This window comes from Anarrhichthys ocellatus, unplaced genomic scaffold (genome assembly GCF_004355925.1).
Source record: "Anarrhichthys ocellatus isolate YVR2014 unplaced genomic scaffold, GSC_Weel_1.0 scaffold45, whole genome shotgun sequence".
NCBI classification, from domain to species: domain Eukaryota; kingdom Metazoa; phylum Chordata; class Actinopteri; order Perciformes; family Anarhichadidae; genus Anarrhichthys; species Anarrhichthys ocellatus.
Genome location: NW_022280075.1, coordinates 1958737 through 1982311, shown reverse-complemented (window position 1 = coordinate 1982311; position 23575 = coordinate 1958737). Strand labels below are relative to the sequence as shown.

Here is a 23575-nt window from a genome sequence, read left to right as displayed (position 1 = left end):
CACACACACACACACACACACACACACACACACACACACACACACACACACACATACATACATACATACATACACACACACACACACACACACACACACACACACACACACACACCTAATGCTTTCACTTCACTTGTTGAAGTTCTACCATTAACTGCCTTTTCTTGGCGCTCCTGAATGCTAATGTGTCCCGACCAGCAAGCCGCTCCCTGTTTTATTTAAAGCCCTTTTGTCAGGATCCAAATTAAAATCTAGTGCATCAATTATATTTTCCAGTGTCAAAAAGTCTCTGCTGATGTTGCCTCGGGAGGGTCTGAAAAGATTTAGATTTTGAATCTTTTATAGTTAGCTTCCAGACCTCATCGTCCCTCAGCCCCACATCTCATTATTGTGACGTCCCTCAGTTTTAGGCCTTATAGCCTGCAGTATGATCCCTCTGACAATAGTCTTTCATAAGTATTTTGTAATGTTGCAAAGGATTTGATGAATGTATCATCTTTAAACTAAAAAAAGAATGTTTTGATTTAATGGTAAACTTGCAAAATGGCATTGAAATGTCTTACAACTAAACTTGATTAAGAGTCCACAGCCATGCTAGCAGTTCTGCAAGACTCCGCTTTAGCGACTCTTTGAACTAACGTCAACATGCTAACTTCCAATGACAATGCTAACATACTGATGCTTTTGCACTCAAACCTACTGACCGAATGCCAAGGACTATCCGTGGGTACGATTGAGACGTAATGCCCCTCCATGTTGAGGAGCTACCTCCTGAATACATGCACCCAAAATCCTATCAGAGCTCTCATTAATAATTTCCACTGCTGCTTAATTTAGGTGGATTAATGCTCGTGTCTCCTGGTGTACAGATACCTCCAGCATAGGAATTGATTTATAGCTCAGCTGCGGATTTCCTCCAATCATAGCAACACAAGTTGTTCATCTTTCAAAATATGTCTCACACTACTGAAGACGAGAATCTTATCGATCACTTTCTTGTCTTCTCCTTCAATAATCTCCATTGATCTCCGAAACCTGTAGCTCAGGCATAGTTACTTTGCACGTTAGCTCTGGCACAGCAACGCAGCTGCCGAAACCTCCCTAACACAGAAGTGTGTAAATTCAACTCATCTTCTAACTTATAAATACAGTAGGAAGGGGGGGTACTTTGAACACCGGAACTTACCATGTACATTTTATGTGTAATCAAAGTTATCTAAATGTTATTCTTCATTTAACGCATAGAATTCAAAAGTGGCAGATAACATTTGTGAGTGGCAGACAAAAGGAAAAAGTTTATTTCAGCCTGTTTGGTGAAACATATTAGTTTTTCCATAGATGACCTTTGCCGCTGTTTCCAATCACATTAGCTCCACAGCTAACACTAGACAAGTACGGCTTCACATGCAGTTTGAAAAACTGACTAAATTACTGCCGTGGTTGCTGACTCATGGATTCGGAAAACACAGAGTTGATCCCTTTTAATGGAACCTTAAATGTTTCCACATCTTTTTTCCCTTTCAGCAAAGGCTCCCAAAATTATTATTCATACATGTACATCAGCTCTGTTTTCACACAGAGTTTTGAAGTCGACAGCGGCAAATCAATCTTTGGATGGCGTAATGGTTTCCAGCAGGATTTTTGAGAGACTGTGGTGGGTGGGCATGCTCCCCTGGAGGACAATTTTGTACATTTTAAAATTAAATGCATTAATCTGGTGCACTACGAGTCCATAATTAAGAGGCTAAATCTACGTGGAACTTTGTGATCTAGTAAAAATGTAATCCTAAAACACATTTGTTGCGTAGATATGAACATTGATAACAGGGCATCAAATCATGGTAAACAAGACACGGTACACATTTCAAAACGAGTCGAGTGGCCGACTTTGCTGCAGAACACGCCGAGGCCCTGTGCCAGGAAGCAGCGAGCTCAGAAGTCTTGGGGCCCAAGAAGCAGCGATGTGCTGAAGGGTGCTGTACCTTCACAGTGGGCCTTCCTGAGCCGACCTAGAGCACTTCTCTTGGATCACTGCAGCGCCTCAACACAGATGTGGGAATTACCTATGATGTACTGCTCGGGCAGCTAATGCAACACAAATACTATCAGCCACTGGCACCGATCAAAAATAGCATTTTCGCATGCTAATTACTAATTACGATAAGGACGGAAAAATTAACCTAGAGCGACGAGGAAGTGGGTCTTGACAATGGTTACATCCTGACTGCGATAACGACAGTGATCCATTGATCCCTGATGGGTACATTGATGAAAAAAGCGATGCTGCTAGACTGGATTATAATAATGCCAATATGCAGCTCTATCCAGCATATTAGCTCATCCTCCACTCTGATGAGCATGTGTGAGTGCAGTGGTGGGATTATGCAAACGTAAACTGAAGAAGCTGGCGTTTTCCCTGGCAGTCGACTTCAAAGCTTCCGCGACTGGAGATGGAATTAGTGCTCTGCCTAATCCCACTGGAGGAGGGCGGGAGCTGCACTTTATTAATGCACCAGCAAGTTTAATCAGAGACAGCGGGGGAGAGGATGGAGAGGTGGGTAAAAAAAAAAAAAAGTACAAGATGGTGGCAGAATGAGGAAAGAGGGGAAGTGAAGGAGGTGAGGAAGGGCTGACGAGAATAAGAGATGAAGAGCGGAGGATAGGAGCGAGTGGTGTGTTTGTGAATGGGGAAGGGGAGAGGAAGTGCAACACAACGAGGATCAAAGAGAATTTTTATGGCAGACCTGGAACACTGTGAACACAGATCCATTTTCCTGCCAATCCGCCACACCTGATATTCACTGTAACAGCAGGAGCGAGAGCACATCAGAACCACTACACAACCTTAAGGGCAGATCAATACAGACACTGCCAATGCTTGTGCTGCATGCATGTTTGCCCTGATGTGGAGAAGTTGTTGTCAATGTATCAGCAACAACACACAATCACTATTCATACCAGCTCCACACTGAATCACAGCATGACTTTTGTTATCAGGCAGCATCATGTTGGATTATTCTCCAGCAGCTCCATGAATCCAAGATACTTTATTGTTGAATTGGGACGTCTGAAATTCATGTGACCTTTACAGACTAAATGATTAACTGTAAGTCACTGCTACTGATGACTTCTGTTTTCAGTTTGCTGCACATGCCTTTTGAATTTCTTGGCCTATAAAAGGTGCTTTCGGACAGCGAGCGGTGCCACCCAGGCAGTAACCAGGAGTTAATATGAGATTGGTTCAACTTTTCTAACTTGAAGTCGCAGAAACTACAATAAGGAGAAATTGATTAAGGCATTAAAATTCACAGGAGAGGTATTTACTGATGTATTTAATATTGTACGACAAAACATAATCTCTTAAGCTTGTCTAAACTACAGATCTTTTAACTCATTTCCAGGTATTGGGACTCATTTCTGCAACACTCTATAATGGATATATTGGCTGTTATCCATCACTTTTATTATCTTGTAATAAATCCAATGGCTGTAAAGTCTGTAGCCGGGCAGATGTATTAAGATCTCTGTTCCCAAACATCCAGCTATCGGCCATAGCACAACATAAACAGAATATAATATTGTTATTTTCAGGCTATTTAATGTACTTACACGCAGGGCAAAAGCACTGAGCACAACCTCTTATATACATCAACGGTCTATAGTGCATCGTGCATACATTGACATGAAATACATCCCAAGAGTGCTGGATTTGTTTTAGATGTCCATTTCTCAGTTTGTCCTCCTCTAGGAAGCTAGGCAGCAAACACGTGATTTATTAACAAAAGTCAAGATAGAAACTTCCTGTCATGACTAGCAAGTCAAGACAGATGTAACAGGTGAACAGGAATGGGTTAAATAAGCGGTACAGGTCTAAGGTCTAAGGGTCCAGATGACACAAAGCAACACGACCAGGCAGCCCACTGGTTAAAATGGGCTGGTATAAATACTGACAGGGGGTAATTAGGCAATGAGGAACAGGTGTGTGTGGGAGTCAGGTGACTGGGACAGGGCAGGGCTTTGGGGAAGTGGGAATGTGGTCGAATATTTCCCTTTGGCTCATTTTTTTTTTTTTCCAAACAGTCTAAACATTCTCTAACCTGTTAGTGTATTTGTGAAAGATGTTTCATGGGACATCACAACTCCTTTGCATGACTCCAAGCGGTAGTAACTCCCCAAATCCTACTTATTGTGTTCGTAAATTGGTCAATGCTACCAAAATTATGTTTCCTTTATCGATTATTTATTCATTTTTTTTAATTTAACCTATATAGTTCCAGAATACTTCCATTAACAATTAAAATCTCTTTTTGGAGGGAGTCCTAAGCCAAGATGACATAAAATATTTACAATTGATTCAAGGGCTATATTTCCAGCTCTATATTTTAACTACGGGACTCCACAAGTAGCTTTGCATGATTCACAATTAATTGTTTCAGCACAAGTCAACTGAATTTTTGTGAAGACGACGTCATCGATTGATGGAGCTATCCTAAATGCATGGTGTTCAGACCATCTATTAATTCAAAAATCTTTAAAAATGATGATTCAATTTGCAGATGTCATCATGCTTGTAATTTGATAAATTCCGTTTATTGTCCAGTCTTAAACTCTGGGAACAGATCTGAAAACATGCCTCAGAGAATTATCAGCTCTCATGTATCTGCTGCATTTGTAAAATCATGGCACAACCCCGTACTCACAGATCAACCCATTTAGACGAGTATATTGATGTACAAATCAGTCCGCTGTGCTTGTGACTCTTTGATACACACACAGCTTGATTCATGAATTTGCTGCATCGCGCTGCTGTATAACATTATATCTGCATGAGAGCCCTGGAGCGCTTGGAATGACTGCTGCCGCCTGTGCTTAATCAATAAGGCAGCGTTGATGAATTTAACATAATTAGAGCTGCAAATATGAAATCCGTGGCGGCATTTCCCTGCTTCTTGGCATTAAATTGGTCTTCTTGGAAAACAAGAGAATCGATTTCCTTGGGAAAACAAGACACTTCATGGAAAGCAGGGCACTTTTCTGCATTCTGAAGAGGCGGTTAAAAACAAGCAGATGCATGTGTCGGGTTGAATATTGATAGAAACTAGCAGTGTCAAGACAAACAGTGTGTAATACTGTTGGACAGCAGAGTCATATTTCACTTTGCTATTTCACACATAACACTTTGCGTTATGTGGACATGCTTCATGTACAGCAGGCTGCTGCAGTAAAGCGGCAAAGGAATGAAATGATGCTGCCTCCTAGCACCTTCATATGGACATTTTTAAGTACTGTTTAACTGCAGTGCTGACAATCTCCCCATGGTCAAACTCCATCCTGGCTATTTGGCTGTCTTTAACTTAGTTGATGGATTTTTAAAGGTGAAATGCAGCTTTTGTCTCAAGCATTTTGTGGATAATGATGAATGAAACAAGTCAAACTACAAAGATAGTGATGAGGTGTCATCAGTCTCTCCCTCCCCACATAATACATTTTGAACCTGCATTAATCAAATGATTTGGCCACTTTGTGGGAAACCCAACAAGTTGCTATGTTGTATTTGTCAGTAAAGACTTTCATTTGGTTCGCCATGGTCGTGTTTCTGTCTACCAGAAAGTCCAATATCCAATCTCTTTTTTTGTCTACGCTCACCAGCTAGTCTCAGATTTTTCTCTGTCTACTGTTTGTTGCTGGACAGCTGACATTGGGTATATTGGGTTTATCTTAGGATGTTTGCTGAAAGCCACTGCCTGCTGCTGCTGGCTATGGTGCTGATTTACAACCCTTCCATCATCCATTATCTTTTTCCGTTTATCCTGGGCCAGGTCACGGGGGCAGCAGGACTTCTCCCCAGCAACATTTTTCAGCTCTTCCTGGGGGGATCCTGAGGCATTCCCTGAACAAAAACGATATATAATCCCTCTTGCATGTTCTGGTTCTACTCCAGGGCTTCTTACTAGTTCGACATGCCCGGAAAACCTCTAAAGGGAGGCATCCAATAGCATCCTAATCAGATGCCTGAACCACCTCAGCTGGCCTCTTTTTATACGAGAAGGAGTATAGCGGCTCTACTCAGTGCTCCCTCCGGATGTTTGAGCTTCTCATCCTATCTCTAAGGCTGAACCTAGCCACCCTTCAAAGGAAGCTCAATTTGTCCGCTTGTATCCGCGATGTCATTCTTTTTGTCTCTACCCAAAGCTGATGACGATAGCTCAGGGTCTGAAGGTGGATGGACTGGTAATAGAGAGATTTGCCCTCCGGCTCAGCTCCCTCTTTACCACAACGCTGTCCATTAAGCAACCGCCTGTCTATCTCCCGTTCCACTTTAACCTCACTCATGAACGAGACTCAGAGTTACTTGAACTCCCTCGCTTGGGCCAGTGGCTCAATCCTGACCAGGAAGGTGCAATCCAGCGTTTTCCGGAAACCATGGCCTCAGACTTGGAAGTATTGACTCTCACCCAGGCCGTCTCACACTCCGACGCAAACTGCCCCAGTGCGTGCTAATGGTCACGGTCTGGTGGAGCCAACAAAACCACATCATCTGCAAAGAGAGACACATTTCTAAGGTCCCCTAACCGGACACCCTCCTCTCCCTATCTGCGCCCTGAGATCCTGTCAATCATAACAGTTGTGGGCCGCAAAATAAGAACAATGAACGATGGTGAACTAGATTGTGGAACATCAACACTTTGATCTAATGTATATAAGAGTCTGGCGACCACACCTGAGCAACAAGTCCATCCTTGACAAACAGAAGAACAGACAGAGCAACACACGGGAGGTAGGTCAGAGGTTACCCAGTATGCATTTCATCTGATAGATTGCCTCCTGAGAGAAAAGTCACAGGAGAGATGTGGAGACACTGTGGAGAAGAGACAAGCTGGCTGAGCTCTCTGAACTGAAATGTCAACATCACACGCTGAATCCCCTTCGCCCTCACTTTTGACAGCCGTTTGAATTATTCAAAAGCTCATGTTTTAACCACAAGAAACATTTCAAATTATCGCAGGTATCATCTTAACCGTGTCAACCGTTAAAGGACAAACAGTACTTGAGCTTTTAATGTTTTAGCTCATTAACTTCAAAGTGTGTAGAATGATCTCCAGCCTTCCAGGCAGCCACTGGTTTCTGTCCAAAAATCAGCTTACAGATTACAGAGACTTGAAACTTATGTGAGATATGAAATCCATTACAGTCAGCATTTTGGATTCCTTGAAGTGTTGAAGGAAAAGTTCCGATGAAATGTGTTTAGTACTCCCTAGCTCTCTTTGGTCTCAGAAAAAGTTCTGTATCAAATTACGTTAAGGAGAGCAGAGAGCCCGGAAAATGAATTCTGAAATTTCAAAAAAATCCTATTTATTATTAAAGTGTCTTGTATCCAGTCCTGGGCTTTAGGAAATCCAAACACAACTATATACGCTAAACTAAAAAGCATTCCATGTGAAGGTATATTGTTGTGTGGATGCCTGCCAATACTGCAGAGGAATTTTCAGAAAGTCTTTTGGAAGTTTTACATCTTTTTTTCAGTCTTTTGTTGTGCCTCCGTCAAAGTCTGTTTGCATTGATATCCTTTCCTTTTTCAGGTGCTCTGCCCTCCATTCAATAGATTTTTTTTTCTGCTACCATAGAGCGCCTAGGGAGATGAGTACTATATGCAATTTATATTGTTTTCTGGGAGAACTATTACTTTAAAGTGAGGACCAATTCTGACATATGAAAAGTTACAGCAGAGACGACCTGCCACATAACCAAACAATGAGAAAGCTGTTGTGAAAAGGCTAATAGTATTGTAGTCATGCATTGCTTGTATATAATGAACAAGTACATCAAAATTGGATAAGTGCAGTACTTTAGTAAAAGTATTTAGTGACATAGAGTCAGACCTCTGCTCAGGTTGAAAGTGAGCAAAGCAACACTGGAATTACTTAATTATTAATGAGAATGATAAAGAGGTTATTTGTCCAATCAGGTGGGGGGGGGGAGTTAGAGATGTCTGAACACACTCACAGGGCCCTGAGAAGAGAATCCCTTTGCAACTCCATGTTTTGAGAGGGGGCTGTTTAAATATAGTTATTGCATTATAATGTTACTTACTGTTTCCCCCTGCAAACACGTTGTTGTTGTCCGAATCAGTGAAATGTCTTTTCTGCGAGCAGAAAGCTTAAGAAGTGCTGACTCAAGTGAGGATTGCCAACGCTGACGTTAATATGTCGAGCTCGAACAGTTGCCCTGCAGTTTTTGACTTTAGCTGTCATTACCACAGAGTTTGTCTGCAGCTGATCCGCACTAATCCGCAGCTTTGATGTGATGTGTGCATGTATATCCACTTGCATTATCATTACACACTGTAGGCTCCACATGCTCTCTGATGTTAGGAAACAAACTGCAGACACTTCCCGAATTTGGCAAAACATCCCTCTGACAAGTGTGTTTGTGTATTTCTACTCTTGTGAGTTTTAAAGAGTCTGAAAATGTTCATTGTACTCCAGAAAGAATGACTTACTGCTGATTCTGCTTTTCTTCGAGCCGTACCAAGTTTGTCCCGAGGATGCAGTTACAATGTTGACGCGTAGTCACTTCCTAATCAGCATTGGAGCTGGCTCTTGGGGAAAAATATCAAATTTGATCTCTACTCATCTGTTCCAATTAAAAATTCTCGGTGTATGAGAGCAGCAGGTCGTGCCTTAAACTCCTATGTGGGACGTTGATAAAATGCACCGTCACTCTGATCGAATTCATTTCATTTCCTGTTAAATGGATGATTATGACTCCAAACCATCTGAGAAATAATGTGTGGAAATGTGGGATTGATTACCAGAAATGGAAAAAATTGGGATAAATGTAAGGCTGTTCACAAACATTTAAAAATGCAGCTGTCTTCCAGTGGTTTCAGACCAAACACACAGAGTTTGCATTAGCTAGTGCACAGAATAAAGAGCAGCACATGAACCTCCAGAGAGGCTAACTATGAAGCACTCTTCTACCCTGGTATCCCTATCCTCTCTGATATTACCCTTCCTGCTTAAATGTTCCTCCGGCTCCAGCATTGGCATCTGATCAGCTGATGCAACAATGCACCAAAATGACAGTTTAACTATAACAACATCATCTTCATTTCATCAAATACAAACAGTCTCAACAATCCTCGCGGCACCCTGTTTTGTTTGTTCCAAGAGATAATATATCCCATATTGTGCGCCACAAACTCTACATTAATCTTCTCTGCAAACAGAGAACAGCAAACATGTTCAGCAGTGTTTGTTTCTACATGTCATCTGTTGTTCAGATTTTTTGATCTGGTGTTATAATGGAATACAATATTGCAAATTGTAGCATTAAGGTTCTTACTGCTCTACTGCCAGCTACGTGATCTACCAGACAGAATGGAATGAGATGATTTCAACAACCTTAAAGGGAACAATGGTTTGTCTCTGTCTGTTCTCGTACTTTGTTCTCATCTACTGTATCATTTTGCTGCGGCAGTGCGTCAAGTGCCTGAACAGGGATCATTGAAAACGTGACATTCAACCCAATTCCCTTGTGCTGGTATCACCTACACCTACAACTTCAATACCTCATCCAGCGATGAAACAAATGATATTCCACCGCCCTTCATTTCTCCTGTCAAATATGACCAATTCAAACATTCAGGGAACATCATGCACCCTTCATTCTCAGTTCATATCAACTCTGTCAGTCCGTCTCATATGATGTGTGAGCTTACTGCCCTCTGCTGTTCATGCACAGAGTCAATTTTTAGTATAGAGCACAGCAGAAACCAAAAAGGTGGTAAAGTTGCAGGCCCGATAACCAAAATAACTAGAGAAGTGCACTCATTAAAGTGCAGATCTCCGCCAGCTGTGTCTGCAACAACCACTGCTGTACTGTGTGAATGAATAAACACAACCCACAACCCACAACCCCCACTAGACTGTAATGGGCTATAAGACATCATCAAACACATTTTATTCAAACTCAAAAACAAGCAGCAATGTATGCATGCATGATGTACTCAGCAGTATGTGTACTGGTAGCTCCGTTAGCTGTTAGCCAAAGACAACAGTCCATAATACTAAAAGTGAGCTAACTGGTTTCTCCCACTGTCTCTGGCCGCAAAGTAGCGTCTGAGAGGCGGCGATGCACTCAGCTGCATGATGCACTTGCGGCCACCTACCTACCTTGCCTAAGAGTAGTGTGTGAGGAGTCAGCAGGCAGTCAACAGCAGTATTAAACAGGCAATAGAAGGTGATTTGAAAAAGTCTGAGTCACCGCGACCACAAGAGGTCCTCGAGCATGCAGCCATAACTGTTCACCCAAAATGTTCTGCAGTTTGCGGGCGCAGAATGTGAGATTAGTTGTGGACAGACGTGGACTACTTCTACCGAAGTAAAGGATCCGAGTACTTCAGGTGTACAATAAATAGTCAACTGCAATGTTAACTGACATTTAGTCTTTATTGTGGTCTCAAAAAGTACAACACGGACAAATGAAGCACGCAATAACAATATCTATTCTGACTTTAGGCTTTACTGAAGAATACAGAATGCCGTGTCAGTGGCAATGAAAATACCATCATGCAGATTGTGGTCATAAAGGCCGTTTTAAAGCAGAATATACAGCAGCATGTAGCTAACTTCATCTACAGTATCGTATACTCCTAATACCACAAATTACTGGTTTATTATCATAAAGGAAACTGCATTTTTGTTTCAACAATTAGTGCAAAGCTGACCATAGCAAAGCAAAACAAGATGCAAGCAGGAGATGAAACCAGCACTGACATTCACTGAAGTAAACAGCTGCATGATATTGACAAAAAAAAAGCATTGACGTTCACTTTAGTGGGACGAGGACACTCAACACTATAAAAACACAATCAACAGTGCAAGCATGGCGGTAAAATGATATCGTACATTTGTCAGAGCTGTCAGCATCACACATGATGTGAATGCTCATTAATGTTAAATACAGTGGTCGCATGTTTAAGTGAAGAAAACAGGGCTGTGAGGAAGTACACGTGTCAGATGATTAATCATCAGTGAAAAGGAAGAATATTACTCAGAGCTCAGATAACGATCAAACTAACCCTCCATAGACAATCAGTTGGATGGTGAATGTTTTTCATCTACTGCAGTGGCTCCAAACTGGGGGTCAGGACGCCCAAAAGACGTAGCAAATCACTCTTTGGTCACAACCAGTCAGGCGGCAACCTCAATGCGGACGTGACTTAAACTTGCATTCTTTCTAATGGCCAGCAGGAGGCGACTCCTCTGGTTGTATAGAAGTCAATGGGAAAATGATCCTATACTTCTCAATTGATTTATTATCTCAGTAAACATTGTAAACATGAGTTTATGGTCTCAATTGCTAGTTTCAAGTCTTCTCCATTACAGCATGATGTTCATTTAGTAAATTATGATCCATTTAGGGTCAAACAGACCATAAAGCAGAGTATGCTTTAGGGCGGGGCTACCTTATGATTGACAGGTCGCTACCACAGCGTTGTCCAGTTTGGGAGTTGTTTATATCGACTCCTATAAGCAAATTGATTTCACATTTTTTGTTTACAGTAATTTTAGTTTTGTGATATATTTGGTGTTATCTTCTCTGTGCGGTTACTGATGTGGATCAGGACACTCCTAAAAAAAGATATTTCTAATCTAGGAGGAGCTTTCTTGGTGTAACAAAAACTAAAATTATTGAAAAATATGCTTGCAGTCCACAGTAGGAAGCTGACAGTGAATCTAAGAATTCCACGTTACTAAAACATCTTTTTTTTCTGTGTTGACTGGCCGATCAACGTCTCCATCTTTAGTATTTTAGTGTTTTCACTGTCAGCTCTCTATTGTATGACTCACCTAATACATTCTCTATTGAGCAGCTCTACATTTAATGTCTTATTTCTCTGGTTGCTGCAGATGCTTGTTAAAGCTTCTGTGTGTATCATTGTTTCGTATATTAATACATCTTGAGCTGAGTTAATACTTTACTGTGAGATACAAAAGATCATGGTGGAGAAAAAGTAAGACCACATTCACACTAAAGAACATTATGATCCTCCATCAACCCCTTCCTGCTTCCTGTCAGTCCTACATGTCTTGGACTTTACAGAAAAGAACAAACGAGTTTGCACTTCCAGATTTTCCCCTAAATTTGAACATTGTAAATGCAGTGCAGCTATTGTCCAGGGACATTTGTTTCCACTAATTACACTGATATCTTAAAATAAATATTGTAATAATTTACTTCTATTAAACGCTACATGCAGCAGCTGTGGAGTGATTAGAAATCCAGCTCTGAGTTAGAAAATAAAACAAATACTTAGGCACGAATGGTGCAAATCAATACACGTTTAAAATAAATGTGCAGTGAAATGAATGTGAATTATTGCTTTGGCTGATACAACAGTGGACACAGTGTCACATTCAATGAATTTAAATAGAGTTAAACAATCGTGAATGTGAGCATGTGAGGAACATTCAAAACAGAAACTCTGCATGGGGTCAAAGCAAAGGCAAGGACATTCTGCAAACCTGTAAAAACAAAAATGTTCGAGAATATTTTCAGATTATTTGTCTGGATGTTAATAAAAACAGTTATGAATCGAAGAAGAGAAGAAGCTCTTTTTTCATCCAAACTGGGAACTGTGCTGCCTAATTCCGCTGAGTTAATGTTTGTGACTCAACGGAACAAGTTTTCAAATATTCATAAACATTGCAGGTTTACAGGTTTACAAAACGTACATTTAAGCTCACAAGAAACAAACTGCTGCTGTGATTGTAAGTTCTCCACATTCGATATTTTGGCAAGGAGAAGTCTTCGGTGTTGATGTCACATTGACATGAAAAGTACAGTACAATCTATATATCGATCAGCTAATACAGACAAAGCTAAGAGATGAACTGGCCCTATATTGTTAAATAGCTTTTGATTGAATCAGTGCCAGCAACATTTCTTTTCTGCTGCATTCAAACTTACATTATATATCTATAGCTCTTCATTTTGAATACAAAATATTTGTATTCCACACATTTGACTGTGTGTCTGAATTTGCCAAAATATTCTGAACTGATGAGCACAACGTTGCAATCTCTAACAGGGATTTGTTTATTTTTTTTGGCTGAGAAAGTAAATTTGGTTTGTTATGAGAATAAGCACAGGGTCCATAACTGAGGTGTAATGGCTGTGATACAATCGTTATGACTAATTAAAGCAATAATGATGAGTTGTGGGGTGCAGCCTCCTCATGCACAGCTACAATCGCTATGGTCATCTCTGATGCTGGTGGTGTAACGCTGCAGTGAGGGCATAGAGGCAGTGTGTGGGTGTACATATGTGTGTGTGTGTGTGTGTGTGTGTGTGTGTGTGTGTGTGTGTGTGTGCATGTGTGTGTGTGTGCATGTGTGTGTGTGTGCGTGCGCGCGCGCAGCGGCTAAGTGAGCTTTTGGCAGTGATGCGACATGACGTTAGCTGGGACGAGGTGGGCTGAGCAGAGAGGGAAGAGTCTCCCCAGATGTGTCCAGCTGTTTAAGGAACCATCTATGAGAGGGTAAAGGGTTTTCAGATTTAATTTTTTTTTTGGTTGGCCTACCGGACATCCAGGAGAGACCTCGTGGGGGAATGAAGGGTTCAGTGAGGGCGGTGGGGGGAGAGGGGAGAGAGTTTAGAGGTTGACCAGGTGGAGGTTGGAGGCGGAGAAGTGGGGGCACAGAGCCATGTCCGGGTTCTTCAGCTGTCGCAGGATCCTCCGGTGGAACTTGGAGCGAACCCGGTTGAACTCCATAATGTCGCTGGGATCCTCCTCGATCCAGAAACGGTGAAATTCCTGCATCAGGTAACCTGCCATGAAGAAAATAAAATAAAATCGTCCTTTATGTTCTTTGGAGTGACTATGATCAATATGTTTCATATTAATTATGGATCAAATGAAAACTTGTATGTGAAAAGTGTTTCTTATAGTGATGAACCTAGAGAGAATTATCCCCCAACTGAAGTTAGCATCAGCTCTATGGAGCTTCATAGCCAAAAAAATATCTTTCAGATCTTTGTTTTGGTTTCCAGACCCACAATTTTATTATTTTTACTATTTTATTCTGACAAAGTTAGCAACTAGCTTTTCTCAACTTTTCTCAAAAAAACAAGAGCAAAACTTGTCACTTGCAATGTTCACTAAAATGTATTTTAAAAGCTTACTCATGCCCACCAGTTTTCATTATTCAAACTGCAAAACATTTATTCATAAATAAGAATAGTAAGTTTGAGAGACAATAGTCGGCCGTAAATGTCAGCCAGCCAGAGCCCCAACAGGTCGCACAAAGCCAGCAGTCTTCACATCTGTTTGTGGACCTAAATGGACCCCCTTAGGACATTGTCTTTCCTCTTCTTAGATACCAGGACGGCAACTAAAATAGGACAATTCAAGGTCTGTGTGTTTTTGGTTTGTGGGCCCGGTAATATTGACAATTTGGAGTCAATTTCAGCTTTTTGAAGATGAATAAGCCAAACAAAAAGTTGATGTAATCTTAATTAATATCTGAGTTTGCAGGAAAAGTGAACTCACAGAAGGTCTGCTGGAAGTGCTGCAGGCTCGGCATCTCTGGGGCCACATTGTACAGGTGGGTCTTCAGAGCTCCGCTCACCATCAGAGAGTAGGCCAGGTCTGTGATGTTGATGCCCACAATGGCAAAAGAGTATCTGGAGGGAGGAGATCAAAAAAATATAGGCGTTAGTTTGTCGGAAGTTTGAGTTTGTTAGATGGTTTTAATAGGGGAGTGTGAGAGGTGTGTTTTTTAACAGATTTTATCAGACATCACTTCCCATAAACCCTAGACATTCACTGATTACTGTGAAAAACTTGGAAATGCTGGTGGACATTAAAGATATGGACGAGACCATTTGGCTACTTTAGGCACTCCAATTCTATATGTTTTCAGTGTAAGCCTCAGAAGTCAGAAGCCTCTTTTTTGTTAAAGCTCAGTCATCCCTTACCTCCCTACCTTCACCTCAAGGCAAAGTACACATGGTTCAAATGTGTGGGAAGTGGTACCAATCCCAAACTATCCCTTTAGTGCGCCCACTGCCACAGTAAAAATGACTTGCAGTTCACAGCTTGCTGCTCTGCTGGAGTGTCCTCACAAAGGATTTTGTGTGTTTTAGAGTCAGACATTGCTTATCAAAGATAAGGCAGACTGGAGGCAGAAGGCAGCGCAGGAGGGCACACAGCAGTAAAACACTTCCTACATATAGACACTCACGTGGCCACATCACAGAGCCTCTCTGCTACTCTGTATTGAGGTCAAAACGCGCAGAGCTCCAGCATCAGTAGCCCAGTTTTGCCTCCTCCACACACACTCAGGTACGCCATCATACAGCACATGTGCACACACTTACCCGATAGCTTTGTCGATGTTCTTCTGTTCCCATTCAGGCTTGTTTATCTCACTGTGAAGGACACAACACTCGAGTCACGTACTGTCTACATGTGAAACAGCACTGAGTGCACTGCAGACCCTTATGAGACATCTTTAAATTACAATGAAGTAACATTTTCAAACTGATGCATTGCTTGTGGAAAGACTGTTGAGACTGGAACAGATTGTTCTAAAGACGTATAAAAACATAAACTCACATATGTCACTTTCTTAAAATGGGTTTAGAATATTATTTGATGGTCTTTATTTGTCTGTGCAACATAAGGTCAAGAGTATAGCGTTGCAGTTAAGCAGTGATGGAGTCAAGTCCTCAAACAGCACATCCATATATTATCCATTGTGTTATATAAATACATTTTCAAAGCATTTGTCAGTGTGATGAGATGACCGAGTACAAATAGCATGTACGTAAATGGTGCAGCTTTAAATGCGTGAAACATCAGCCCAAAAGAGAAAGCTATGAATGCAGTGAAAAGAATGAAAGTGAAATCAAGTACCTTGGTTTTCTGTGTGTGCTCCTACAACAGTGCATGTGAGAGTCAGAGAGGGAGGCATGGGCATAAAGGTGGAGGTGGAGGTGGAGGAGAAAAAGAAGAAGGATCTTCATTCGTGAAATGAGACAGCTCACTGAGATGCCGATGACAAACAATATGAGCAGCAGCAGCAGCGGCGGCAGTCGGTAAAAGAAGGCGCAGTGAATGACAGAAAGCTGTAAGAATGAATATAATGTGGTGAATGCAGAGTTATCGATGATTCAGCGCAGTTTAAATTTGAAGGGATACACCGCATGTCAGGTAGAAAGATTATAACGCCGTATTTAGTGATGTTGTTGGCCACATGGGGGAGCATAACAAGCTGAAAACCCAAAACAATTTACCCCCAAAAAAAGCCTGGTAACACTGAGTTGGTGATAATAATCTGTGGGTTTGTCACTTTGAGCAACTTCTGTCACATCACATGAAGTCACAGCCTCCAATCTGCTTTGTTGTTGGATGTTATAGACCCTGGTGATCTGTAAGGATGTGAGCGCTATAATTGCCATGATTTTATGGATGACTAAATGTATCTTTGAATCTTGAGCTATTGAGCTCTTCTGTTGTAAGGTTGGTTTTAGCTGTACATAGTTTCAATGAACCATCTGCTATAAATAGATGTACATTCTAGCAGGGTCGGTTTCTCACCAAGTCGCTTTACATCTGCTAAAAACTCACATTTGCTCAGTTTTACAGTGCCACCCTGGAGACATTGACTACAGTCGACCAGAGAGCCTTTCTACCCAAACACTCAGTGCATTCCTTTAATTTTATTATGCTTTGGATAAACGTTGAGAAAAAGCGTTGGCTGCCATACTTGTGCTTTGGTTGCAGGGAGTCGTGGAGCATCTGCAGAGCAGTGGTTTTATCATGTTCTGCGAAATACCTGCAGAGAAACAAGAGAAGATTCCAGAGAAGGGAATTAAAGAAACACATAGTTGGTGTATTTCTAGACGAATAACTATGTATTGTTAAGTAGAGTTCTTAAATAGCTATTGTTTCACTGCATATTTTGTTGTAATGTAAAGGTCCAAATATAAATATGTCTTCTATCCCGGTAGAGTGTTGTCTTTGGATTGTGATCAGAGTGAGCTCACAGCAGGTTGTGCAGGCCCAGCAGGCCCATGCCTCTGAAATCAGTCTTGGGGTCGCTGCCTTGGAATCCAATTTCACACCACTGTTTAGAGATGCGAGCGGTGAGAGGGGCGTCCGGACGCAGCGCCTTCCACAGCTGCAACACACACACACACACCTAACATTATAACTTATGAGCTTTCTGAGTATAGGAACATTTAAATACATACTTCAAGGAGTAGTTCGACATTTTGGGAACTACAGATGTTAGGATAGACCATGGACAGTTCACCCATCAACCACAGGAGGTTCAATAGAAATAAATATAATCACCCCTGTTGTTATGATTCTTTTTACACATACAAAGCCACAGAGAGCTGCGTACCTTCATCAGCATGTCCTCGTGCTCGGGGTTCTCACAGTCATAAGGCTCCCTGCGCAGCTTCTCCACCTCCGCCACCAGACTCCTGTAGCCCACAATTTGCAGCAGGGTGGCCTGGAGAGAGATGCCTAACCTGGGGGACACGCGGGGAAGAGGAGGCGGCTGTTTGCATGAGGGATATCAGAGCTATTAATGAAGTACAATCACAGTACTTTATTAACAGCTAGTCTGAGGATTCAATGTCATGACACTGATTTACCACCACACCCCAACGTGAGTGATAAAGTCACAGAAATGTGTTGATGTAATGCAGCGTCTCACTGTGGGTTGGTGTCAGGGTTGATCTTCTTCAGCGCCATGATGTCGTCAATGGTTTTCTCCACTTTGTCAGGATGGACGCTGAGGGCAGACTGCAGCAGCTAGAGAGGACCGAAAGAACAGAAGGATGGCGGAGACGAGGAGGAGAAAGTGGGATTTGATGTAAACGGCCTGAAGCTAGAAAATTGAGTATATTTATAGATTTAGAGAGCCGTACCTCATTCTTGGAGTACCTCAGGGACGACTCTGGAAGGACATGGTTGCAAAGTGTAAGACAACGGCATACATTAGCATTATTACTATCATGATTATTATGAGGAATATTATTTGGTCCCAAAAAAAAGCTAAATATATTTTGAATATGGTTCAGGAAACCTTAATTTGCAAAAACACCAATCCTGGGAATATCAATCAAACTGGTGTTGGTTTATTCTTTGTTAAGAATGTTTTTTATCTGTTTTTGCAAACAAACTTTTCAAATGTGCTTTTAGATATGAAATTAAATATTGACGTCATCAATCAGTGTAAAGCTGTTTTATACACGAGTTAACTAAATAAATGTCGGGCAGCGTGTGGGCTTACCGATCTTGAGTGTCCTGCGAGCTCCATGGTTGTTGTTGTAGCAGATTCGCTGCAGCTCGCAGCGCCCCGTAAACTTCCTGGCGACAAACTTGAGGCCCCGCCACAGACATTTACAGTAGAGGAACACGAAGAACTGGGTCACCACTCTGGAGAGGAGAAGACGAGAGGTGCCTTAAGACCATCGAATATTTCACAAAGATTCATTCTGGAGGCTCAGACCACCACGTAGGCCACCAAGGCTTTCTTGAGAAACAATCTGTCTGCTATGTGTAAAATGAATTTTCTCTTAGAGAAGAAAAGTGAGTATCTACTACTGCAGTATATTGTACAGTTAAATAAATATAACAAATATAGAGAGTAGTATTTAGTAGTTCATTTCATCTGTTAAATTGCTCCTCATCTTAATGTCATTTGTATTTTATTGCGCTTTACATCTGTCGGTCTTATGTCTTTTGTCAAGTACTTTGCCACAGTCGTAATATGTAATTTTTCGAACATTTAATGTTTCCATTTTCCTTAAATTAGTGGATTTAGTTGCTTTCTTTTGGTCTGACATGATAGTAAATTGAATATTTTTGGTTATTGTTTTGGACTGTTGAAATCAAGAACTTAAATCATGTCACCTTGTGCTCTGGGATGGTGTGATGAGCATTTCCAACTATTTTGTAATATTTTACAGACCTATAATAATCGCCAGATTAACCAATAATGACAAATCACTAGTTGCCGCCCTTTTCTTCTCAAACTTGCTCTAATTGTAATGTCTTGCAAAAAAAGGTATGTCATAGGGTCTTACAACTATGTAGCTCAGTAAATTGGGGGATGTATAGTAAAATGCTAAATAAAGACACGTCAAATGGGCTAAATAAGAGGGAAGAAGAGGAGTAGGGATGAAGATATACAGCTAACAGAGTCAGAAAGCTGTTGTACTTCTAGACTTGCAGCAGATCAAAGAGTGCTATTTTTACAGGTGACGCTGAGAACAAAAATGGAAGTGTGTGTCTTGGGAAAGTGTGGAGACTAAATGCTTTCTAGACTTCGCCTTCACTCTGAGGTGGACCTTAGGAAAGAAGAAAGGAAGGGACTTGTGTCACGTTATTGTCATGTAAAACCTCCTACCATCTGATTTCATGATCCTGAAACCCAGATTGTTTTTTCCATCTATTATCAGGGCTAAAACTGGCCATGAAGCGGAGACAAATCCATCAGCATAACCTACAAAAACCTCCCTCTGTGCGCCATACGAGCAGGCCTCACTTCCTTCTTTGTTTGGTTTTGTGGAATAGAGTTTACAACCTTTTAAGGCAGAAATAAATCCCCCTGATGCTGACGGATCACAGCATAACATCATCTGCCATGTCAACATAAAAAGAAGGTAAATATACAGTGCTGAAGGATTAATTATTCCTGCTGGTCGTGTGGATGAGACCGGCATGTTAAACAGCTCATATAGACACTCTCATTTTCTCAAACTTCAAGGAAGCGAGCACCAAGAACGGGTGATGGTAGAGGATTGAAACAAAGAAAATGTGACACTGCAAGCGTGTTTATGTTTATCAGAACTCACTGAGGCAACATACCTCAATCAAACTCTTTGATGATTATTTTTAATTTTTAAGTCCCAGTGAAACTTAAAGGAACAGTGTGTAACATTTAGGGGGGTTTATTGGCAGAAATGGAATATAATATTCATAAATTTTGTGTATAATGACCTGAAACTGTCGCTTAGAAAAAGCCATTTATATCTACATGGGGAGCGAGTCCTCTTCCACGGAGTCCGCCATCTTGCACTGCCATGTTTCTACAGCCGGTATTTACGTTAGCTGAAGGTAGGGATGGGTACCGAAAACCCAGAGTTAAACGGGCCGCGGTGATAAACTATTAAAGAACAGAGTATTGATCATCCCCAACGTTACTGGTGCTTTTTATTTGTAATTAAATGCATTGTTTTGGTTGTAATTTATTACCATTAGTTGGTTGCAATCTGCTCCCACTCACCACTAGATGTCACTAAATTCTACACACTGTAAGAGCGTCTTTAGCTTCTGTACTGTGATGTATTTCACAGTGAAACCTAATATATTTGAGCGGTGAACAAGAGGGATTTTAATCTAACTGTTCACATTGGATTGGACCTAGATGGTCGCCCCCATTTGATACGATGATTTGAAACCGTTTTTACAGAAGTGAAATGACAGGGATATAAAAAATAGAGTTTATATTACTCCAACAAGACTTTCAATGATCCCGACCAAAGAGCATTTGTGTTCACGATGGGATGGCCTCATTAATTCTAAGTGTGTCCCAGTGAGCTCTGATAAACTTTCACATGCTTGCGGTCTTAACTGGCCCTTGGGGAGTGAGTTACCGGAAAAACAAGTGGGCATTTGAGTACTCGCAAATACCGCAAGGGTGGGTACTGGGGCCGCTCTGCAATGTCTTCTATGGGTCTGGAGGAGCTCAGAAAATGTTAGTTTGGGTCTGAAGATTACAAATTAAAACAGAAAACCTGAGCTACAAACAGGAAACGTGGAGTTTCCAAGAAAGTCTGTAACGTAAAGAAGCTGTTGTTCCATTCTAGTTTGACCTTAAAGTCAGGATATCTCCACCCCAACTAAAGTGCAACACGAAATCACTGGAGCAACCTTTTAAATCCTCCCCAATACTCTGATCAGCCAAAACCAATAAAAGCTGGACTGTGAATCATTTTTACATCAGTAAACTATTACCACTTTCGTTTTTAGCACATTAGTATAATTACTGTAAACAAACTGTGAAAGACATCAGTAAAACACATTTGGCAGCCTCCGCTGGGCTCCACTGTTCTTCATTAAAGGTAATTGAAGCTAAATATCTTTGAGACCAAAGCAAAAGGAGGAAAACGTTTCATTATCTTAAGTACGGGGGGCAGGACACGACGGGATTTATGGGAAATGCGATCTGGATTGGAAGCACTAGTGCGAGAAAACACCTTTTTATCTATTGTGCTATTTGTCTGTGGTGACTAAACAATATAATAAATGATTTTACAATATGTGGATGACTGAAAATCAATATAAACGTAGTAGTTGAGAGTATCTTTCACAACAGTCAAAACTAAACACGGAGAAGCAGAATTCAGTTTGTATGCACCACATATCTGGAACTTTCAAGTTTGAATACTTTTCTCATTTCAAAGCCTTTAATTAAATCAAATGAGGGATTATTATTCATATCATGCACTGCTCTGTCGCACCGCTGTAGCTTTCATTCTCCAATCGACAAAGTGAAAACTGTTTTTTGCAAATTTTTGCAAATCTATTAAAAATAAAGAACGAAAACATAACATGTACATAAGTATTCACAGCCTTTGCCATGACACTCAAAATTTAGCTCAGGTGCATCCTGTTTCCACTGATCATCCTTGAGATGTTTCTACAACTTGATTGGAGTCCACTTGTGCTAAATTCAGTTGATTGGACATGATTTAGAACGGCACACACCTGTTTATATAAGGTACCACAGTTGACGGTGCATATCAGAGCATAAACCAAGCCATGAAGTCCAAGGAATTATCTGTAGACCTCCGAGACAGAATTGTATTGAGGCACAGATCTGGCGAAGGGTACAGAAAAATTTCTGCAGCATTGAAAGTCCCAATGAGCACAGTGGCCTCCATCATCCGGAAATGGAAGAAGTTTGGAACCACCAGGACTCTTCCTAGAGTTGGCCGCCCAGCCAGACTGAGCGATCGGGGGAGAAGGGCCTTAGTCAGGGAGGTGACCAGGAACCCGATGGTCACTCTGACAGAGCTCCAGTGTTGTTCTATGAAGAGAGGAGAACCTTCCAGAAGGACAACCATCTCTGCAGCACTCCACAAATCAGGCCTGTTTGGTAGAGTGGCCAGACGGAAGCCACTCCTCAGTAAAAAGTTTTCACTTTCTCATTATGGGTTGTTGTGTATAGAATGTTGAGGAAAATAATGAATTTAATCCATTTTGGAATAAGGCTGTAACATAACAAAATGTGGAAAAAGTGAAGCGCTGTGAATACTTTCCGGATGCACTGTAATTTATACAAATCTATGAACAAATATGAATTTACTGTAGATATATTTTTTTACAAATGTACCAAGAAGTGTGATTAGTATTGTGTATAATAACGGTCATAACGTTTTTACTTTATTTAAAGACCATCATAAAGTATATAAATAAATACAGCAATAGGCCTACACATAAAGCAACAGCTCTATTAACAGAGACGCCACTTGGTTTACATGTGCTCCATAATTAAGAGGCCTCTTCTATCAACGACCCACTCAAACCAGTTTACAACACAGCAGCCACTTACTGGCCACACAGTCATCGATTGAGCTTAAATGGGAGAACTGCGAATTTGGTATAAACAAGTCATTACAGTAGATCGAAGATAAACATAGGAAGACGGGCTCAGAAGAGGAGAGGGGGAATTCCTTCAGGTTTTGACAAATTAAACTGTAGCTCTGCCTCATTTGCGATAATGGAGCCTCTTTACCTCAGAAAATGCTTCATCTCGGCCGCAGTCACCGCTCGGGTTTCTTCAGTGCTGATTGATCACCTGGAGACAGAAAACAAGAGGAGCTGACGGTAGTTTATTTCTTTAATTAATAAATGTCCCAGGATGAGGCCGAGAGAAGCGGTGAGCTCAGGCCCGCAGCTCCGGAGCTGTCCGCGGTGCTGAAGAATGAACGCGCATGTGATCTGCAGGCTGCTTTTTTATTTATTTATTTATTTACCTCGGTGCCCCCGGTATGCAGCGTTTCTGTTCGATCTGTTCAATCGGTGCAATGAAAACAAGAGACTCGCGCTAGCATCCTATTGTGTTTATTCCACCCTTCGGAGAATCATAATCCAGTAAAACCAGCTAATTAATGCTCGATCGTCTCCGGTCTGATTAGCGACCCGAAGCACAGACACTGTGCGTAATCCGTAGCAACAGACGGTGCCTGTAACAGCGCCCGTGCAGACAATACAAGCAATATAACACATTCAATAAAAGACAACGTTTTCCACTTACCGATTGCAAATAATAATAACAGCAGGCAAAACAAAGATGGGGATGCAGCGTTCTGGTCCTCTTCACTCGGCTACAGTCGTCTGCTTTTCGTCCATGATGACAGTCACTGACTGGAGGAGGTTCAAGTCTAAAAGCTACAGCACAGCAATGCAGTGCAGCACACAAAGGGTTAAAGCCATCAGTCACCAATCAATGTGTACATCATTTGTTTCCCACTGTCTTCA

At 41.3% G+C, this 23575-nt stretch overlaps 1 protein-coding gene across 1 annotated transcript; it reads right to left on the bottom strand.

Moving 5' to 3' along the window:
• Positions 1–11615: 11615 nt before the first annotated feature.
• On the bottom strand, positions 11616–23502 carry elmod1 (ELMO/CED-12 domain containing 1). Its single transcript, XM_031868975.1, has 11 exons — positions 23352–23502; positions 22830–22892; positions 18318–18463; positions 17953–17981; positions 17739–17836; positions 17421–17550; positions 17059–17192; positions 16779–16847; positions 15388–15438; positions 14558–14691; positions 11616–13836 (listed from the first exon to the last, which is right to left on the bottom strand). Exons 2-11 carry the CDS (start codon positions 22844–22846, stop codon positions 13661–13663), a joined length of 984 nt encoding a protein of 327 aa, XP_031724835.1. The 5' UTR covers positions 22847–22892; positions 23352–23502; the 3' UTR covers positions 11616–13660.
• Positions 23503–23575: the final 73 nt, after the last annotated feature.